This window comes from Podospora pseudocomata (assembly GCF_035222375.1).
Source record: "Podospora pseudocomata strain CBS 415.72m chromosome 1 map unlocalized CBS415.72m_1, whole genome shotgun sequence".
NCBI classification, from domain to species: Eukaryota; Fungi; Ascomycota; class Sordariomycetes; order Sordariales; family Podosporaceae; genus Podospora; species Podospora pseudocomata.
This window is the reverse complement of record NW_026946363.1, coordinates 2,487,730-2,507,479: the sequence shown is the minus strand read 5'-3', so window position 1 is coordinate 2,507,479 and position 19,750 is coordinate 2,487,730. Positions and strand designations below refer to the sequence as shown.

The following is a 19,750-nucleotide window of genomic DNA, read 5'->3' as shown; positions in this document are numbered from 1 at the left end:
TTTTCAGACCTGTGTGTTTTTACTGCAGTATCTCTCGTTCCCTTTTCTGACTACGTGCTATTTATCAAAACCAATACAACTCCCCGCTGAAAATGCCATTTTTGCTCCCAGGTGGGGCCTTCGATATATACCTCTTTCACATAGCACCTGCAGCTTTTCAACCTCGCTCCTTCAAGACAATCTATATAAGTCCAACTTTGGACATAAGACATCACATACGACCATACCTTCAAGAAAACTCGGCATCCCGTCCGCTCTGCCCTAGATAAGCTTGAAAGGGCCAGATCAGTACTCAGGTGGGTGACCACTGGGGAATCCCTGGTGTTGTATGTTTTTACCTCTCTTCTTTCTCTTTTTCCTCTTGTTTTTTGAGGAGTCTTGGTAGACTGTCACTCATCAAGTGCCATAGATCCGCGTCTACATCACTTGAGCTCCCTATTACTACTTACAACCCCTAATCGCTACCATCGCCATTACACCCAAGGAAGTACCCCGGCACAGCCACCAAGTATATAACCACGCTCAAGAACGAGATGCAACCCGGAGGTGGACGATAGTGGCAGAGGGTTCGACGGTAATGACGACGACGACGACTACCCACAGGATCCTGAATGGAATACAAGGGCTTCAAAAGGTCTTTGTCTTGGGATGCCATACATAGTCTCTATCGCATGCCAACCCTTCTGCAGCAAGGCTGCGCTCGTGCTCTGCAACTTTACGACGGGCTCATGTCTCTCCCTCCCGTGCATGAATTGCGACTATTTGCCAATTTATTCGATATTAACTGAGTGGTCACGGCATTGCCGCCGAAGCGGGGTCACTGATAGGGCGTCGTGCCTCCATTACAATGTCCAGCCCCTGGGAAATACACGTGGACTGTAGCACGCCGTTTTTTGTTCGCCCGAGCATCTCTACCACTCCAGTTCTTCGACTAATCACACGATGGAGGTCCTAGGGGCTATCCTCGGAGTCTCAACCATTGTTATCCGCACCTCATCCACGATTTACTCCCTCGTCGACACCTGGCGCGAGGCACCCGAAGGCCTCCACCGCTTGCTTGATGACCTCCGGCGTTCACAGCAATTTTTTGAGGAGACAGAAGCGGGGCTGAGGGAGATGTATCTTGGGTTATCAGAGGAGGCTCTCAAGTCGGCATCGTTTGCGTCTGTTACTGAGGCGCTGGTCGGGCTCTTTGAAGACGCGACTGTGGTTATTGGGAGGATTGAGAAGGTGATTGAGAATATTATCGATGGAAACGGGCTGGAGAGCGGGGAGCGGAAGCCGGAAGATCTAGGGAAGAGGAGGAAGTTGGCCTGGTTGAGACAAAGTACCACGGTAGCTGGTTTGAGAAAGAGCTTGAAGAGCGCTACGGTAGCGATCTATCGATTGTTGGTTGTGCAGAATATGTGAGTGTCTTCACTATGGCTGTGAGGTTAGCGCTGCTGACTGTAATGTTGCTGTTGAAGCCGGGTGTCTCTTGGTATCGGCGCGGCGGTTGAACGGTCGACAGCTGAGCTCAAGTCCCACATTTCCCATGCTTTGGCGAGCGAGATAATGCCAGAGGTGGTCTCCAAGGTCGAAGAACTGAGAACCAATATGCTGTCCGAAGTGAGAGATCCAATTCTTCGACAGATGGCGAGATTGGAGGATTGTCTTGCCAGCCTGCGACAGTCGAACGATCGCGCTATGGAAAATGAAGGTATCGAAGCACGAAACACATATCCGCAGGCCTCATGTAACCGCCACCGTCAACGTCGTCGTCGCTGCGATTTCCATTGTCCCTGTCGATGTCACGTAATAGCGAACTATTCGCTACAGTACAACACCTGGAAGTTGTCATTATTCGGCCTGGTGGTTAGAGTGTCTGGTGGCTCTATCGGCGGAGAATGCACGTCTCAGGCTTGTGTCAACACAAACTTGCCCCGGGCTAAAGAGGTCATGCTACACTACAACTGCCCGAACTGGCTATACCGAGGAGGCATATCAGCCTTCTTTTCAAGCAATATGCATGGCACACCCGAGTTAAACATCCGCATGTTCAACCGTCTGGAAACTGGAACACCGGGCACGGCCACAAACATCTTTGGTTGCATTGAAAGAGGGAATGTCGAAGGGGTCAGACAATTACTTCAAGACAAGCGTGCATCTGTATACGACGTTCGAGGCAGTACCGACGAGACCCCATTGCTCGCAGCCCTTTATAGGGTCAACATCCCCATGATTCGACTTCTATTACAAGCAGGGGCTGACCCATTCGCTGAGGCTGACAGGGACCCCAAGGTCTTATACGAAGCGATTCAGATACACCTGTCCGGCAGACCTGGGTCCCACGAGCTCATAGAGTTGATACCCGCCTTCGAAAGTATTCAGTTATCTCCTTTACACCTTATTGTCAGCGGAGTGCTACATGCGAATCTTGAAGAAGCTCTCGGCAAGCCGGAGTACCTCTCTTACTTGAACCATGTTGATCCGGAGAGCACATGGAGCCCACTTGATATGGCAGCATTTAAGGGAGACACAGAAGCCGTCTCGAAACTCCTGAGGGCGGGCGCGTCGGTATCGTTGAAAAAGGAACACGGGACGCCACCCCTATTTCAAGCATGTTGGTTCAGCCACTACGAGGTAGCCAAACTGCTCGTTGAGGCCGGTGCAGATGTGAATGCGGTCATTGATGATCGCGGCACAACACCAATCATTTGTGCTGTAAACGCAATAGGGCATGCCGTTGACGGTAGGATTGTGTCATTGCTCAGGCAACATGGCGCCGATGTCAATTGCGAGACATGGAGAGGCGCGACACCTCTCTGTTTTGCCGCTTCGCGAACGAGCCCAAATGCAGTAACTTTACTCGTCGAGCATGGTGCTAATGTCAATCATGTTGACAAGGATGGTGACACACCCCTCATCTATGCTGTCTTCTACTCGCGGCACGAAAACGTCAGAATTCTACTTGAGCGCGGTAGTGATTATCGCTATAAAAACCGAGACGGGAAGAGTATTCTTCACTACTTGGCGGCAGTTGCCGATGTCGAGATGCTCAAAATCTTTACAGACGCCAAGATGCGGGGGCTTGCTGATGATCTGGACGGCGGTCAGAAGATGAAGACGCCCATCGAAATCTTCAACCAGCGAGAGTCGACAGCGGAGCTTCGTCAGGCGTTTAATGAGCTGCTGGAAAGTATCAGCAAAGACGATGAAGAAGAATCTGAGGGAAGTGATGAGTTTTGTGATGCTGTTGAAGAGCTATAGCAACGTGGTTATTGTTGACATTGTGCAACGATTCCAGGGGCTGGTAACAAGGGGCAACCAACATTTGTGCACAGCTTATTGTTACAACCTGCACCAGAAATGGATACAGACTGCAAGGCAGTACGCCAGAGGTGAATATGACAGGATAATCGAAGGTTGTGGCAAGCGTCTCAGACATGGGTTCACTGTCAACAACAGGTTGTTCTAACAAAGAGCTACTGAAAGTAGATTGTAGACAAATGAACTTGAATTGCTTGCATGAGGAATCAGATTCCTCGACACGGGGAGCGCCCGGCACTCCCCCCTATTTATGTCAAGCTATCTACATATATTTCTGAAGTATCTTTGTACCTTGCTCAGTGTGCTCAGTGGTCTTGGCGGCTGAGCAGACTGAGCAACCTTTCATGATCAATGTGCTCAGTGTGCTCAGTGGTCTTGGCCACTGATCAGACTGAGCACCTCCTGATTGGTCGTATGGGGGCTTATGGGTCTTTCCATCCCTGGCCCAATGATTGGCTGAGGTGCCCAGCACCTCGGGTACCACCCAGTGGTTCCTGTACAGGAGTATTACGCTTGGGACGTAACACTTATTCCACCGACGACAACAGCTGTATCGTAAACACACCACCCAAAAAACTTTTTTTTGTTCCCAACAGTTATATAGTTATCTCACTGAAAATCATTTTGACAGTTTCGCAACATATTTTTCAAAATGAGAAAAAAAAAAAAAAAAAAAAAGAGAGAGAGAGAAAAAGGAGAGAGTTAGATAAAAACACGAGGGATTTCTCCTCACTAGAACAAGAAGACGGCACGACCCAGCAGTGCAAGCACCAACTCATCACCCGACCGTTACTGCCCAACCATCGTAAAACTCGTACCCACTTGATTCAACTCTCACTATTACTCTTTCTCTCCCTATCTAACCACACCCATCACCCGCTAGTCTCACCTCAAACTTCTACTCGCCTCCTCCACCGGCAAACCTCCCTCATAATATCATTCTTCCACTCAATTAAGCACATACGACCATAAGCAGCTGAAAATACGGGATCCCGTCCGCTCTCCCCTAGTCAAACAGCTGACTGCCAGACTAGTACTCAGGTGGGTGACCACTGGGGAATCCCTGGTGTTGTATGTTTTAGACTTTGTTTTTTAGTCCTTACATCTATCTCACTCTCATTTTCTTTTGAAAACCGTCAAAACTTTTTTGTGCAGTGTATCCAAAAAGAAAGGGAAATATTTTACTATCATGTTTTTACAGCAAGGGGTGAAAAGACGTTTTGGAGACCACTTTTGGTTACCCCTGAATCATCGTTCTCCAATGTCAGCACTTGGATTTGACGTTGTCAGTTCTGGCACTGTTACTTTAGTTATTTTTTTTCTTTCACAGGGACTGCATAAGCGCAATGGGAAAGCAGACTATCGCTGTATACAGGTTTGGGTAGAGACAAGCCGAAACACATGATGGGGCTAATAAGGTGTGAGGAACGTGGCTCGTTTGTCCGGCTACTCCCAGTTGATTTGGTAGAGCTCTATCCAGATTGAAATCATGATCAAGCAAACAGTGCTGTCATGAGCACAACAAAGCCTGCCATCCTAAGGCTGGAAGTGACAAGCTTACCCCCAGCAGAGTCTGGAATTTGCGTGTTGGCCGCTGGAGCGTCCGTTGCGCCCGTTGAAGATGAAAACGACGACGAAGATGATGAACCAGAAGCTGGTAGACAAAAAGCATTAGCTCATCTTCCCCTGTTCTTTTTTGAAGTAAAATCAAGTACTCACATTCATCCCGAGACTCGTGCACCCCACCGGTCGTGATGAGCCCCGTAGGCGCAGCGCCAAGATCTAATCTCTCCACCCCCTGCGTGATAACAACCATCTTATACACCCCCGTCGTCCCATCAAACTCAAACGTCGGCGTCGGCTCCTTCCCCATCGAAGTTGATGTGCAATCCACCAGATTAGGTGCCCTCACAGGGAAATCAGTAAACCTCCCCTCAGAATCGGTAGTCTGAATAGTGATGGGCTTTGTTCTCGGCGTGCAAGTCGCCTGGTAGGAGAATGCGGTCCCTCTTGCGCTGATGTTCTGTGTCATGGCTGCGTTGTAAGGCGCGCCGGCTTCGATGAAGGTCATGGTGCCTACCATGTTATTCAGGTAAGAAGCGCTATCGGGGACTTGCGTCCATTGACACTCGCCGGGGGAGTTGCATGTCAGGCGGTAGGTTGTTGAGCCGGAGGTTTGTCCGATCACTGAGATGGCGGAGCCGGGGAAGTCGAAGCCCCAGTCTAGGATTGGGACGGTGGTGGTGGTGGTGGTTTTTTGGGCGGACGAAAGGGGGAGTTGGAGGGCTGAGAGGCAGGCGAGATAGAGGACTGTAGATACCATGATGGGCATTTAGGCGACGTGATGTTGTCATGAGACATGAGGATTAGGGTGTAGCCCCTATTTATCAATATTTTCTCTCCAGCCGTTTGATTGCCCCTGCTATCAGTTAGGTAATTGTATGGTCGCATCCAGCGAAGCAGACCCACTGTTTTCCAGGTTTATCAGAAAAGCAGGTCCGAGGTTTAGACTGATCCTTCAACAGGGCCTCTGCAACACCGGGAATAGGATCTTTCAAGACTCGTCTCTTTCCCTGCCCAAATCCCCATCTTGACCAAACTCAGGAGCCATCTATAACGCTACCGGCTCACCAGGTTGATATTTATTTGCATGAAACAACTTTGGAAGAGACTATCTTGGTATTTCACATTGAACATTTAATCCACAATGCCATCAAACCACAGCGGATAGTGATCAACTCCGATTTAGCAAGCCTCCCGTGGGGATTCCATCAAGGTCCAAGCCTGACATCATTCACCACAAGTCTCAACGGCATGCCCATTACTGTTCTCATCACTGTCAAATCACTTCTTCTCATCCCCCAGTTCCTCTTTGCTTGCAGTGAGTAAGCGCCAGCCGTCATGCCCCCGCCCATCGGTGACTTCCCTCCCGCTCGCACCTTTCCACCTTCCCCCCTCCCCCAGAGTGACCGTCCACCCGTTCCCTCCTGCCCCCAGAACGATTGATAGACACATTCAACCTCAAATCAAGCAACTCGATCCCAACAGACGCCATCATTGGTGTAAGGTGTTTAATGATGATGACAAGAGTATCCGTGTTTCAACCTAATAATAGGTGGTCCGTTCAACTCCTGTTAGAAACAACATCTAGGAAAAGAATATTGTTTCATTCTTCATGATGGAGAATCACCTCAAAATATCTGAAGACACATATTTCTTTTATAAATTTTATTTTTATTTTTATATTTTTCAAGTTTTCTAAAAACACGTTTTAGAAGAGGGCGGTACATACCTTTTGAATCTGCTGTTGAGAAGAAAAAGAGAAATGGAGGAACGTGGGAGAGAGGGCTAGCAAATGTATAACTGCACACTGCCCGCCTGCGCCGGCAAACAAGCTCAAGGTTTTTGACATGACAAGTGGAGGTGAGGCGTTTGTGGACACGCGTGATGGCTGCGTTTTTCATTCACACGCCGTGGACAGGATAATGGGAAGACTGCCATAAGGCTTGGAAGAGAATCAAAAGGCCTTGAAAAATTATCAACAGGCGTTAAAAGATAGTCAAGAGGCCTTGCAGAGATAGATGAATGGCCTTGAAAAATGACAATTAGAGGCATTTCAACTATCCTTTCAGGCTTTGATTTTTCGTTGCAGTCTCTTATTCTTTGTCCGTGATGTGTCTGTGGTGCGAGGTGATGGGCACTAGCCAACTCAAAACAAGCCAAAAGAAAAGTCCACTTCGGTCATCAAACTTGTGAATAACAGCTTTCAGCCACCGGGGTAATACCCAGGTGGGCGATACCATCGGGGAAATGTCCGGTGTTGCATGCTTTTTGCTGTTTTTTTCTTTGGCTCCCTTTTCTTTGACAAAATGTCGGTTCGCATATCCCAGAAAGAGAGCCAGCACCCCTGGCGAAAAAAAAAGGGGGTGTTTTGTTTGGTGTGGATTGGTGGACTGTGATTGGTGTGTTGGAACCTTGGCCAACTATCTCCCAGACAAGCAATCCAGCTGTTGTTTGATGGGATCCCGAGCTCTCTGTTGCTGGTGCATCGTTTAGATGCCTGAATGAAGACTCGATATTCCCCCAGGCGCATAGAAAAAAGAACTGGGAGCAATTTATAAAATTCCAAGCAACGTTTGTCGAGAATATTCGCGAAGACGAGACTAGATCGTTTAGTGCAAAAGAAATGTTCTTCCTGGTCGAGGGAAATATATTGCCGCTTTTAACCCTACCCCCCTGTCAATTTCAGGTTGGAAAAATGTGTTTGATTTCGAAATGTCCAAATTAACCAGCTTAAGTTCGAATAACGAATTTGCAAGTCAAGGTAAAGGCAAAGTTGAATCGTCATATAAACCAACATACTGCTTGTCTTAACTACAGTTCCATTTCATATTTACATACCTACTTAAGCTTCTTTATCACTTCCTATCAAAAAATTAGCACTTATGGCGTCATAACTTCCTAGTTCCCTTGGCATCAGCTGCCGCTCTCACAGGCTTAGTTACTGCAGTCAAATCATCTTGGGAGCTGTCTCGTACGATAAAGAAGAAATATGAGCAGCGTGTACTGAAGGATCATGCCAATGAAATTAACACCAGGCTGCAAGACTTTATGTCACACGGCAAACAAGCAATCAGCCGCATCACGGCCTAACCGCTATTTACCTGCACAATCAATGGTTGGAATTGAGGCGGACAATCAAATGCCTCGCGGCTGTTAAAGGAAACCAGATCAAATAAAGTTTGTTGTGGCGCTTGAAACTACGTCAAGCCAGCTAGCCCGATCTCGAGTTGTTCGAGTGGGCCAAATGACATTTCTACCAAGTGTTCTAGAGCCATCTATCTGTCTTCATGACAAAATAGGGTACTCGAAGTGATGAAAGAGCGGGACCCAGAAGGATCTAGAGTATTGTGACGGGCTATAAATTAATGGAGACCGCCAGGCCCCTCCTGTGTCACGCTATGATAGAAAAAAAAGAGAGAGACAAAGAATGAGAGATCAGCTCAGCTGTCTATCGTGAACTTTATAGTTAAGACGCGCCCCAAAGAATAGCCAATAGCAATTGTTGATGCCGCTGTAGCGAAACATCGTGACTGATATTCCAGAGGCAGCCATAGCCAATTTTCTGAACCCTTCGTAATCCATCTCCTGCTCATGTCTATTCCATAGCGTTGGTAATGTGGGGGGTTGGTATCGTTAGATCCGGATGCAATCAGCTTCGAATCAAGGGAAGACGCTACCGACCAGACCGAATCGCTATGGCCCTCGAGCGTCTGCGTACATGATCCCGTGGCCGCCTCCCAGATCTTGATGGTACTGTCGCCTGATCCTGACGCAACCCACTTCGAATCGGGCGAGAACGCTACCGACCAGACCGGACCGCCATGGCCCTCGAGCGTCTGCGTACATGACCCCGTGGCCGCCTCCCAGATCTTGATGGTACGGTCGCCTGATCCTGACGCAACCCACTTCGAATCGGGCGAGAACGCTACCGACCAGACCGGACCGCCATGGCCCTCGAGCGTCTGCGTACATGACCCCGTGGCCGCCTCCCAGATCTTGATGGTACGGTCGCCTGATCCTGACGCAACCCACTTCGAATCGGGCGAGAACGCTACCGAGTTGACCGGACCGCCATGGCCCTCGAGCGTCTGCGTACATGACCCCGTGGCCGCCTCCCAGATCTTGATGGTACTGTCGTCTGATCCTGACGCAACCCACTTCGAATCGGGCGAGAATGCTACCGAGTTGACCGAACCGCCATGGCCCTCGAGCGTCTGCGTACATGACCCCGTGGCCGCCTCCCAGATCTTGATGGTACTGTCGTCTGATCCTAACGCAACCCATTTCGAATCGGGCGAGAACGCTACCGACCAGACCGGACCGCCATGGCCCTCGAGCGTCTGCGTACATGACCCCGTGGCCGCCTCCCAGATCTTGATGGTACGGTCGTTTGATCCTGACGCAATCCACTTCGAATCGGGCGAGAACGCTACCGAGCTGACCGGACCGCCATGGCCCTCGAGCGTCTGCCGGCACGCATTCCAATTATTCTCTACAATTGGCCTCGAAGTAATCCACTTCCGTTCTTCCTGCGTAAATAGGCCTCTTGTTATACTTCGGGCGGGGCTGAATATAAGTGCTGAAGCGTATACCTGAAGAGGATAATTCTCAATAACCCATCTCCAGTATATAACGAATCGGCGCATGTCAGTGACAAGGCTTGGTAATTGAGACGTAATCGACCTGTGCTACATTCCTGTTAGAATCGCTTAATAATAGGACACTATTACTGGGTAGAGCCTACCTGAAGAATGCTTTCGAGCTTTGCCAATGAAAGTATCCCCTGCGGCATGCTCTTACAAAGTGAAAGTGCTTCAAGCCAGTGGAGGTAGTGCTGCCTCAGAAAGCCATCGACGATACCACCATCTTGGAAAATATCTGGGTGCTTACTATCGTCGCTCGACTGCCAGTTACAAAGATGATCAACCCAGTTAACGCACGAGTACCGCACTGTCGCAAGAGGGTCCGGGTCCGGCACTCGGACGTGGTCGATAGAAAATCCTGGTATACATAAACCGTATACATCGCGTTGCAACTTGCCTGAGAGAAGCTTTAGTGACCGATCCGATATGTCATGGTGGGTCACAGCCACACCACTGGGGAAAAGTAACGGGGAGGCTTGATCACTTAGGTAGTCCTTGGCTGATTGATGAACGAGGTAGATCTGGTTATCTCGAACCGTGAGAAAGGATCCGCACTTAGCCACGATCTTCTGAATATTTTCCGTCGACCTGACAATCTGTTCCGGTAATCCAGACAAGCCGCCTATTTCGTCCAAGTGAAGTGGGCGGTATGCTACCGTCACCACCGAGAGAATGCGCCAACAGAATTCCGAGTCCCGTTTATTCCGCTCGATCTCATCCAGCATGCGCTTGTACATCCCATCCAGCCCCGGTGGCACTTCTTCGACAATCTGCAGAACATGCCAGCTCTCAACCCCATCCATGCTGAGTTCCTGTACGACGAGGGCCACCCAGAGGAACGTGCCGTTTGCCTTGTTGTGTAGAATATCCCGTACTTGATCCTTTAGCAGGGCGTCGTCCTGAAGTGCTTCCAACCCAGATAGTTTATTGTCGATGTACACATCGACGGCATGAGACACCTCCATCGCATTTTCCTTCAGCTCAAGACAAAGCCTTGTTCGCGCATTGTTAGATTTCAATTTCTTCTCGAGGATCGTCTCGTTCCGGCTTGTTAAGAGCCATTTTATCCGATCGGATGAGATACAGACGATAAAGTCTAAAAGCTTCGGTAGGTCGATAACACATTCGTCTAGGGCATCAACGACTAAATAGGTTGGCTTCACGTTTGGATCTCCTAGCATCCCCACTAAAATGTCCGAAAGGGCGAACCACGCATTTGCGTCGGAGAGGGATTTACCAGCGTCGGTGTATTTACGCACGTGGGAGATGAGACGTGGCTGCTGGTGGGCAAGAAGGTAGATCAGGCCACGTAACACCGCAATGGCGTTATTAATGCGGGAGTCGGTAGCTTGGCAGAAGAAGTAGGCCAGATTATGACAATGCCCGTCTGCAACAATGGCTCCCTGTAGCTCGTTGATGATGCCGCAGAGTAACATGGTCTTGCCTTTGCCGGGATCTCCATTGATCCAGAGTAAGCGGCTCTCCGACCGTTCACGCCATAGACAGAAGTCGGGGTTAGCGAAAACCCAGCGGTAAGCGCCAGCAAGCAACCCACCTTTTGCCTCCTCGATACGCTTCTTATCAAGGCGCGGGTCGGTAGAATGCAGACTAGACAGACAGCGAGTTTGCTTACTAATTTCCTCTTGCAGCCGCCTAAATGCTCTGTCTTCTCCTTCGCCATACAAAAGCGGCATTATTACATCAAAGATGCCGAATAGCGAATACGCCTTGTCTTCTTTTTGTGTGGTGTTGCGCTTTCCGACCCACGACAAACGCTCTTCGATGCTGAAGTCGGACAATGTATTGCCTGGGAGAGCCTTTAGGGGAATCTCGGTTATATTGTGGATTTGTTGTTCCAAAGACTTCTTATCTCCTAGACGCTCGCCCTCTTTGGAGAAGAATTCCACAATTGCTGGAGCAATGAGCTCTTGAAGGGTCCATCCACGAGTGAACCACTTAGATTTTCGAAAGGTCAATTCCCACCAGCCAGGGTTGCCGTCGGTATCCTGCTGGCAGGTTGAGACGTCTGTGAGATAGACATAGCATTTGGCTGCATTGCGGTACCACTGAAACATGGAGTTAAGGGCGCGCTGAACTTCGGTACTATCGGATTTGTCGATGCAGCATGTGTCGACCCAGAAGAATTTCAGCCCATCGCGTCCGGCTTGATCTCCGCAAAACTGGATCTTGGAGTAGCCTCTTTTGTTCTTGCATATACTGTCCTTTATATCCTTAAAGATAACCTCTTCGTCGCCCCAGGTGTGCGAAAGTATTGCATACGGTGGGACCTGGTCGTCGGGAATGTCATCCGTCAAACTAAAATCGCCGGTATCATTGCGTTGCAGGAGGCGCATTGTCGAAAAACCGCCGAGCTTAGCTTTCGTAGCTACTCGTATGACTGTCCGACAGCGGGAAAAGGCGAGCAGGTGGGCCGGGTGAATGGACGAAACTAGTAGGCTCAACAAATCAGTAGCTGAAACCAGGATAAGCTCTCAGACATAGATCAGAATCACCTACCGCGAGTAATTGTTGAGCTACGTAGCGCAAATCTCAGTGGGTTCGATTGTTGCAGCTCAAAGGTGGTTGTTGTTGCTGCTGTCTCCAAGGGTTGAGGTGCTGTCCTGCCCAGATTGCCAACCCCGCACATCAGGCATTTTGCTGGCGTTGGCGCCCAGGCGGCTGGCGCCAACTGCGCATACTGGAAGCATCGTTATTGGCGGTGTTTCGCTGGCGTGCATGAAGATGTCCCTTTGGAGGCCGTCGTTTTGGCGCGTCCGTATGCTAGCCGGTGCCACGAATGCACTGTCCATAAAACCGTAATGTTTCTTGAAAGTTTGAGGCGGCTGAGGATCGGCGTCTCGTTCATTTTTCAAGGAGACTACACAACAGATTACCGTAAGGACGCAGCAGGCTACGAGACGAGGAGGGGCGACGGCTACACAACTTGTAAAGAGGGCGGAGCTCCTTAAAGAACAAGAATTTGCAGGTCTAATAACTATCTAGAAAGAAGTCTATAGTCTCATATGGTACACCGGTTCTCCCCGCCAAGGGACTTATTGCTGGCGGGATCTAGATAACCGGAAGTATTACAAACTTAATAAGTTATAAGTGTCTTGCTAAACTATATTGACTACGCTGAAGAAGGTAATATACTTAGGACTCTATACTAAGTCCACTACAAAAAGCCATTTCGCCTCCACGTTTCTGTTGGAAGTAGAAATTGGCATTGTACTCGCCTGCTTTGCAGCTGAACGAGGTGATAATTCTGTTGCCGTTCTTTTTAAATAGCTATAGCGTTATGGTCGAGATAGGATGCCTGCCATATCGCCTTTAACAACGCCCTCTTCCTTAATAAGTTCGGAATGGGTTTGTTAGCTGCGTTAATTTAGATGTAGATACATATTGGGGCCATCCAGACCTTATTGCGAGTTAGGAAGTCGTCGGTGCTAAATCTATAATTGGCTCTACGAAAAGATAGGCCGAACAATACTATTCAGGTTACATCGAGCTGATAGTAGGATTAGAATGCAGTACGAGTGAGTAGGAAGTGTATGCTGGATAGGTGAGTGAAGGGGGCTGCTAAACTAGGATGAACAGCACGCACTTGAGAAGGGGCTGGTCCGTCCTACCGCCGGTTTCCCGAAAGCCCTCGAGATCTTACAGGATTATAGTATATCGGCCCGATATTGAAAACCCCAAGACCCGAGATTTGCGGGTAGGCTGGGGGGAGCAAACGACTATATACCTAAGGTGAGGGCCTGGGCTGTGCTGCAGTAATGAGCCAAGTCCAGCGCAAACGTACACGGACATCCAAACGCGATCCAGTCTCTCGGCTAAATCCTCAGCAAAACGTATTCCTTACGATAGCACACATATGATTTTGATTTCGGCTTCGAAGATCGGAGTGGTAAATGTCCAGTTATACAAAGAGCTATGCTTCATCATCATTCCGCCTTGAAAGCCTGAAAATGCAAGCTCGATGTACCGAAGTACCTCTATTTTCTACAGCCCTTTTATTTTCGATTTCTATTTTCTGTCGGCGGTTATATGCTTCAAGTTCATTGGAAGACTGAGGGATGTGAATTTAAGAAGATAGGGAGAGAAATCTTCCTCAGTTTTTGGCAGTATGTCATCCGAAATATGTATCGGATTTCCTTGGAAATGACAGTCTGGATGTTCACAAATAACCTGCATGTAAAAGCAAGCTAGAATCAACCTTCCCTTTCAACCCTGCCCTAGGTTATATGGCACTGCATCACAAAAGACAATTCAATTGCAAAATGAAGATGAACTTGCTGCTCCAAACAAAGTAGACAACCAACTCTATTCCTCAACCAAAGAAATCTACAAAACAGACTCCCCAACCAAAGTATACACCAACCTGACCTCCTCCCTCGCGCCAATAGCATTGCTAGTGGCGTACATGAACCTCTCCACATCACCAACAGGATAAAGACGGCCAGACACGTAGTACAGCTTGATATCGGGAACTAAATCAACATCTCCAGTCAGTAAACCGCACCCTAATACAAACAGTTAAAGCAGGAAGAAAACTTACCCCCTCCATTAGTAGCAACCCACTGCCAGGTAATCTCCCTCGTCTCCGTATCCACGCTCCAAATATCACTCGCGTACTTGTTCTTCCCCGCATCCACCGTCTGAGGAACCGCCCCCGGCTCAGTAGGCGCGACAAACTTGAGAGAACCATAATTATCCTCCAGCTCGACGATATTACTAGGATGGCTATCCTTGTTAAACCCAAGCGGGCCAAACGAGGAGCTCAATCGCAGCTGGGACCCGACAGTCTCGTTCTCGAGGAGGTTGAATTCGAATAAAGTAGGCTGCTGATTGTTGCTGGTTGTGATGGCGGGACCGTTGCTGTTGTAGATCCATCCTAGGGGGGTACCCGCGTTTTTGCGGATAACCTCGATTTTGATCATGCGCTTGACTGGCTTGGGAGCGGGATTGGCAGTTTCGGTGGCGATGGCGGTGGTGTGGATTGTTTCGGTTGTGGTTTCGGTGATGGTGGTTGCGTCGGTGAGGGTGACTGCATCGGCGGTGGAGGTTACGGTGCTGATGGCGGGGGGGAGGCTGAGGCAGGAGCAGGCTTGGGAGATGTACTTTTCGCCGTAGCTGGTTGGGAGCCAGGTTGGGTAGGCATTGTCACGCTTTGCGGGGGTGACGGTGATGGTGGTGCTGGGAGACTCGTCGGCTGGGAGGGTGACGGTGATGGTCGTGTCGACTTGGGTGAAGACCTCGGTGACGTAGCTGGTTTCGGTCACGGTGGCTACGACGGTTGGGGTGACGGTTGTTTCGAGTGTGGAAACAGGAAGGCCGAGGAAGTCACGGCAGAAGTCGGAGGAGGCCGACTCGGAACGGAGGAGGTTGAGAAGCGGGTCATCGGCCGGGCAGGTCCGGAGGCAACGGGCTGCCGCGCCCGAGAGAAGGGATGCGGCTTGCAGGAGGAGGACGCCACTTCCGGTCTTGGACAGCATGTTGAACGAGTGGCTTGGAATGATATGATCAAAAGAACGAATGGACGGCTTCGAGAAAAGCTGAAGATCAAGAAGAAGAACAAAAGAACAGCAAAGAGACACAATGTTTTAAGGCTTCCATTGCCACTGATCCGTTGAGCGCAATCTTACCTCAAATCCTTTGCATATGTGCGATGACCCCGACAACCTGGTTCTGGGTGGTCTAGATCAATATTCTGATGGAGTTCTCTTCAATAGCGCTTTTAGCTTCGGCCAACGATGGATCGCCTGTCAGCTCCTCGCTTGAACGCCTGGGTTTCCAAATTGGGATATGGCAAGGGTGTCACCCCTGTCGCTGTACGGATAAGCTTTTTACCTTGGCTTCCATTTTGTGGGGTTTTGGAACGTTCGGTCGGTCCTCTCTTTTTGTCTCCACGCATGTGTGGGTTGTCATCAATGCTACCTTGTGGATGCTTTCCAACTTTGTTGTTTTTGAATGTTATTGAACAAGTGGTCACCGAGGTCCCTGTGATACTGGGAAGGTGTAAGACGATGTGATTATCTCTTCTCCAGCGGGTATATTCTGTAGGAGGAGCCTGCTGAAAATAGAAAAGATCGTAGGAAGATGGTTCATCATGAGCCCTTGGGCAGTCATATTCGGGTCACCAGTCGTGGCACTGTTGGCATTTCCGAACAGTCGCAGAAGATCCAGCGCTAGACTGCGCATGATGCCATAGCCAGCTTGAAGAGCATCGACCTCTCGGCAGTGAAGACCGCAGAAAAAGCTGAGCGGGAACAGACCGGGCGAGGACATGATCTCGGTGATCAAGGCGCAGAGGTAGCTGAGAGTAGAGAGCGAAGAGTTGCACTCAAATACCAGCTCATCGTGGAGAATGAGAACTTGCGACTCGAGAGACTTGAGCAAGGTCACGACTGAATCTTCGATCATGAGAATACCGATCTGATTCTGACCTGTGGGCTTTAGGGAGGACGAGGTCAGCCGTACGCTATCCATGTCATGCTTGCAACGTCAAGGTAAACTCACCAGTAAAATCCTTGGCAACACCTGCAAGGGTAAAGTATAAGGAAATCGTTGGCCAATTTTGAGTTTCGCTGTTTTTGTAGATTTTCTCCACGCGGGTTTGGGAACAGATTGATATACTGCTCTCGAATGCTCCCGAAGCCTTCTTAACCCTGTCGAGGGCGTCATTGTGCTTCGATTCGTATTCACTCTGCTGAAAGAAGGCCTTGAGAGATTCAACTACTGGGGTGTCAGTTTTTTGGTCTTGGCTTTAGATCCTGTGGGGTTTTAGTGAAGAAGGAGAGACTTACAAGCACTTGACTGATCGAAGTAGGAAACGGCATGGCGAATGAATTCCAGAACGGCCATGTGAAGATCCTCTGCCTTGTGTCTTGGATCTGGATCGCCACGATACAATCTGATCTGTGCCTTGCTATGTTGAGACAGTGTTGCCCAAGCTGTCTAGCATTTCCAGTATCTTTATGCGGATCGCCTTCTTGCGAGTCGCTGTCCAGCCATTGGCCGTAAGCAGGAACTCTGGACATCAAGGATCAGATAATTCCTTACATTACAAAGCAGTCTTAGGCCACCCGCGAGAACACCCACCAATACAGTTGTCGTTCGGCACTAGTCCGACGAGGAATTCGATACGGCGGGCGGCAATACCACCGAGTTAATCGGCAGCCTTCAAAAGGGTTTCGCCAACTGCGCCTTCGGTCCTGGTGGGCTTGAAATGCCCCCATTGCCTTTGCAACCTCGCTGTCGAGACCGTCCCAGGACGTGGTTTCGAACGCCTCAATAGCACTCTGATCGGCGTAACGTCTTAGGAAAGTCCTCCATACCCTCTTTGAATTTGGCGACGTAAAGCTGAAGCCTCAAAGTCCAAGGAGATGCTAGAGCCCTACACTTTTGGCAAATAAATATCGGCCGAGAAGGAACACATAACCGACCGATCAAGTCTGGTGGAGCGGGGGCAGATCTTTGTCAATTGTACCCGGCCAAGCCACATGACAACACCGGGGTCGCAATCAGATGTTGAGACCCAACGGGGACAAGCTCCATGAAAAGGATGCCGACGTGCCTGAGAACGCTACGCGTTATGCTGAGTGGATTGGTAGCGAGGTTATGGTCGACTTTGAGCGGGCACTACAGGAGATACTAGGTGATCCAGGAAGAATGGGCCAAGTGCCAAAGATGGGATAAGGAGCGTTCCCATCCAACCGAAGGGGATGATATTCTGATTCTGCCAGCTAGAGTGTTTGCATTTGTCTTCGGTACGAGAAAATGGAGCACGTTTCCCTTTTCCTTTCAGTGTGCTTACATACAGTACCTACCCTGAACTACCACTGACGAACCATTTGCCATGTAGCCTGCCTCAAAATTGGCAAAGGCAACGCCGGAGAGGAGATGATGAACAAAACGCGGAGGCGGTCGGAGCCATGGGACGATTTACAGCTTCCCGATGGGCATAAACGTTTGGTGCAGTCTCTGATTGAGTCGCATTCCGATCACGAGGGACCACGCAGCCTGCATTTTGATCTTGTAAGGAACAAGGGTAAGTGTCACGCCTCGCCAATTTTGCTTGTGGTATGAAAATTAATCTAGAGGTCGTAGGAGAGGGGGTCACCATTCTCCTACACGGGGAGCCTGGTGTTGGAAAAGCATCAACAGCCCGTAGGTAGCATCCCTCTTTACATCTACTATCTAACCACCATCCCGATTTGGGGATTGCCAACATGAATCAGAATGCGCTGCAGAAGCAGACAATCGCCTTTTGCTCCCCATTACCTGTGGTCAGTACCGGTTGCACATGCTTCATAGAGCAGAGCCAGCAGAGAGCTAACAGATGTATAGGCGATCTCGGTACTTCTCCACGTGAAGCTGAGAAGAGACTAGAACAGCTGGCCCAGTTATGGAACTGTGTTCTGCTTCTCGACGAGGCTGACATATTCTTAGCTATTTCGACAAGCAGAACGCGAAGGACTCCAAGATCGGCCCGGTTTGGAACGGTCGCCGAATCCGCAATGCGTTCCAAAGCGTTGTTGCGCTGGCGGGATACCGTTCCAGTGGCGGCAGGATCAAACTCGAGAGGGAGCATTTTGAGCGGGTGTCCGAGGTGTCCCACGAGTTCAACCACTACCTCTGGAGCATCCAGTCAGAGACCGACTCGGCAAAGGCCGAGAGATGGGGCTACCGTATCGACGAATATCGCACCGATGAGACGATACACCTGCAATCACAGCATAACCACTCAGACAACCGCAGGCCGGCAGAAGGGCCTGGGCATGTCATGTTTGGGCAGATGGGAACGGCACCCAACGTGAACACACCGGCTGGGTTGGCGGCGCCTTTCATGCACGTCGGTTTCCAACACTTTGGCCAGCAAGGGAGAGGGTTTTACAACCATCAACCTCAACAACCCCATGCAGCAGCTTTCCCCGTGATGACCGGAGCTGCGCCAGGTTCTCTACAACAACAGAATCAACAACTGGGCTATCCCATGGCGGCACCGCCCCAGCACTACGGAGCTGGCTGCGGAGGCCCAACCGCCTCAAGGTCACTCGACTTCACAGGATAATGCTGGACCACAGGGATGATCTCTTGTGGCATACTTGAGGATTTGGCTTAGGGCTGTGATTTCTAAGAAGATGGATGAGCTTCCAGGTGAGTAGGATATGTTGAGTTTGCCAGAATGTGTTTTGTTTCTTTAAACGTCGTGTCGTGGGTGACAAATAAAATACATGAAACCAATCTTTGCCGGTGGGCCAACGGTGCCCATATTGGCAAATATAGAGTCTTGTGTTGTTGCATGGGCATCCCAAGCCTGGTTACAATGAAGCCGTTCTGATCTTTGGCGATCACATCCAAGATCATCACAGGTGTCCGGTGACTGTCCATAACCCATGACGACTGTCCATAGCTGCTGTGTATAGCTAGCCATTGGTGCGAAAACTTTGCTCTTACGTCTTCCGAAACTGAAATGGGCTTAACTTTGAGAGAACTCTTACGTAGTCCCCTATTTATCTTACCAGCGCCCCCCCTCCACCTATTTACTCGCCCTTCATACAATGCAATAAAAGGCCTTGAAAGAAAATCAACAAACCTTTAAACTATCTTTAAAGTCCTTTGAATTGTTTCAAAACCTTTTAACTATCTTGTAAAGTCTTTTAACTATCTTTCGAGGCTCTTAAATTATTTTTCAAAGCCCTTTAATCATCTGTTAAAGCCTGATAAATGTCCTTCCACGCTTGATAATCAAAAGAGATACTCGGGAGAGCCACCTCTTTTAGACTTTGGCTTTGGGGGGGGGCATCGGGTAAATAAGCAGGGGGCTCTGTAAAGGTTCTCTTCCTATCTTTTGCTTCAAAGCTGGAGCTCTCGCATGAACTTAGGTATTAATTCAAGGCATCTCACTATTCTTTCCCCTCTCATATCCATCCGACAGTTTGCTCCCCCAAGAAAGACCAAAAGGTATGTCTTCACGATGACGGCCGAACCATACAAACCATCCGAGATCCACGCCGCGGCGGCAGAGCACGAGGGTAAAAGGTGGAAATACCTTCGCTCGTGGGGGATTCGTCGATTTCCCAACAGCAGCCGTGGAGAAGTCCACATCGGGGGGGGGCAGGCAACATCACTCTTTCTTGCCAACGATGTCCCGACGCTGGCGGGGTGACTTGACGGCGGACAATATGTCCAGGGTCACGGCGCATAACCCCTTGGGTTAGGTATCCCGCTTA

At 49.6% G+C, this 19,750-nt stretch overlaps 6 protein-coding genes across 6 annotated transcripts; 2 read left to right on the top strand and 4 right to left on the bottom strand.

The window, feature by feature from the left end:
• The first annotated feature begins 414 nt into the window (after nt 1-414).
• On the top strand, nt 415-3,329 carry QC762_109990 (uncharacterized protein). Its single transcript, XM_062885421.1, has 2 exons — nt 415-1,406; nt 1,467-3,329. Exons 1-2 carry the CDS (start codon nt 943-945, stop codon nt 3,247-3,249), a joined length of 2,247 nt encoding a protein of 748 aa, XP_062748387.1. The 5' UTR covers nt 415-942; the 3' UTR covers nt 3,250-3,329.
• Nucleotides 3,330-4,603: 1,274 nt separating this feature from the next.
• Nucleotides 4,604-5,700, bottom strand: QC762_0008540 (uncharacterized protein). Its single transcript, XM_062882870.1, has 2 exons — nt 5,029-5,700; nt 4,604-4,963 (listed from the first exon to the last, which is right to left on the bottom strand). Exons 1-2 carry the CDS (start codon nt 5,639-5,641, stop codon nt 4,803-4,805), a joined length of 774 nt encoding a protein of 257 aa, XP_062748386.1. The 5' UTR covers nt 5,642-5,700; the 3' UTR covers nt 4,604-4,802.
• A 2,612-nt stretch (nt 5,701-8,312) lies between these two features.
• On the bottom strand, nt 8,313-11,869 carry HNWD-pc2 (HNWD NOD-like receptor pc2; the record flags this gene model as incomplete). The annotated part of the gene is made up of 2 exons (XM_062882869.1): nt 8,313-9,560; nt 9,617-11,869. 2 exons carry the CDS (start codon nt 11,867-11,869, stop codon nt 8,313-8,315), a joined length of 3,501 nt encoding a protein of 1,166 aa, XP_062748385.1.
• Nucleotides 11,870-13,770: 1,901 nt separating this feature from the next.
• On the bottom strand, nt 13,771-15,271 carry QC762_109980 (uncharacterized protein). The gene is made up of 2 exons (XM_062885420.1): nt 14,074-15,271; nt 13,771-14,005 (listed from the first exon to the last, which is right to left on the bottom strand). The coding sequence occupies exons 1-2, from the start codon at nt 15,008-15,010 to the stop codon at nt 13,860-13,862; spliced, it is 1,083 nt and encodes a 360-aa protein (XP_062748384.1). The 5' UTR covers nt 15,011-15,271; the 3' UTR covers nt 13,771-13,859.
• A 232-nt stretch (nt 15,272-15,503) lies between these two features.
• On the bottom strand, nt 15,504-16,379 carry QC762_0008510 (uncharacterized protein; the record flags this gene model as incomplete). Its single annotated transcript, XM_062882868.1, has 3 exons — nt 15,504-15,961; nt 16,035-16,250; nt 16,322-16,379. 3 exons carry the CDS (start codon nt 16,377-16,379, stop codon nt 15,504-15,506), a joined length of 732 nt encoding a protein of 243 aa, XP_062748383.1.
• Nucleotides 16,380-17,746: 1,367 nt separating this feature from the next.
• QC762_109960 (uncharacterized protein) lies at nt 17,747-18,588 on the top strand (the record flags this gene model as incomplete). Its single annotated transcript, XM_062885419.1, has 2 exons — nt 17,747-17,803; nt 17,983-18,588. The coding sequence occupies 2 exons, from the start codon at nt 17,747-17,749 to the stop codon at nt 18,586-18,588; spliced, it is 663 nt and encodes a 220-aa protein (XP_062748382.1).
• Nucleotides 18,589-19,750: the final 1,162 nt, after the last annotated feature.